The 1174-nt window shown below is 46.3% G+C and overlaps 1 protein-coding gene across 1 annotated transcript; it reads left to right on the top strand.

Moving 5' to 3' along the window:
* Window positions 1–7: 7 nt before the first annotated feature.
* LOC147820432 (uncharacterized) lies at window positions 8–1168 on the top strand (the record flags this gene model as incomplete). Its single annotated transcript, XM_087173081.1, has 1 exon — window positions 8–1168. A coding segment is annotated over one exon (1161 nt), but the record flags the coding sequence as incomplete, so codon positions are not given.
* Between the last annotated feature and the right edge of the window lie 6 nt (window positions 1169–1174).

Genomic DNA, 1174 nt, shown 5'->3' with positions numbered 1-1174 from the left:
GTCGGCAACAAGAATCGCGCGGACCCCAATGACGGGTGTGGCTTCGTGTGAAGGTGATGTGCAGTCAGTTTGTATGAGCAACTTTGTCCTACAGACAACTGATCCATACAGACTCGCTCACTTGTCTGCCGTCCCCTTCAACACAAATGTAAGTCCCATCCAAGAGAAGTCAGTTGAGATTCAGCTCACCAATGTGTGCGTGCACTCACCTGATTACTTTCCTGTCACCACCACACATTTAGACTTCAGCAAAACAATGTACTGGAACCGGCACACGTCTCAGAGTCACAAGCTTCTGGTTTTAGATTTTAGTGGCGTTGTCACAGCTGTCGGGACAGATGTTCACAGTCTAAGAGTGGGAGATCATATCGCTTCATGTTATCCTGTTGCTGCCACGGCGAAGATTAGAGTTCCTGAAGCTGTGTGCTATGGTACAAAGAGACTCCCATTTCTGAAGGAGACTCCATGCGTGTCTTACTTCATACTGGCATGGGAGATCCTGCAGAGAATGCTGCCTATAGTAAAACAGACGCACAGGAAGCTGACCATTGTCTCCTCTAACTTAGCCTCAGCTCTGATGAAAGTTTTAGCTCTGACAGCAAACAGGTCAGGCTGGAACGTTTCCTCTCGGCCACATTTCAGCAGAGCACCTCTACATTTTGATCGGAGTCATGCATTTGTTTTCCTGCCCCCATTCGATCACTCTTGGCAGGAAATACAAGACAGTGATGGCCTCGAGAGACATGTTGTTTTTGTATGCAGCAGCCACATGTCATCCTCACATTCAGCAGACGTGTTTGCATCACAGAGTGAACACGTGCACGTGCATAAACTTGATGTGGCTAATGTTCTCCAGAAAGCCAATCTGCAGGTGCAGAGCAGGAATATCTCTAACTGGCTAACGTCATTAGGTTTTGATTCAGTATCTCTACCTTTGAAAAAAGAGATATTTCAACTATCAAGCAAAAAAGAGAAGCAGACTGACGCAGATTCTGAGTCTTATTTCACCACGACAACAGTGCAGCAGGTTGTTCTAGATGATGGAGAATCTCATTTTCCGGTGTCTGATATCCCTTTGCTCACCAGGCCAGGACAGCTTTTTAAACAAAGCTGTGTTTATATTGTAACTGGAGGCCTTTCTGGTTTGGGACTTGAGACGGTGAAGTTCATTGCC

The sequence above is a fragment of the Seriola lalandi genome, unplaced genomic scaffold (assembly GCF_002814215.2).
Source record: "Seriola lalandi dorsalis isolate HSWRI2012SDOR001 ecotype SW California unplaced genomic scaffold, Sedor1 jcf7180001957440, whole genome shotgun sequence".
NCBI lineage: Eukaryota > Metazoa > Chordata > Actinopteri > Carangiformes > Carangidae > Seriola > Seriola lalandi.
Note: the sequence above shows the minus strand (reverse complement) of the source record. Positions and strands in the feature narration are given on the sequence as shown.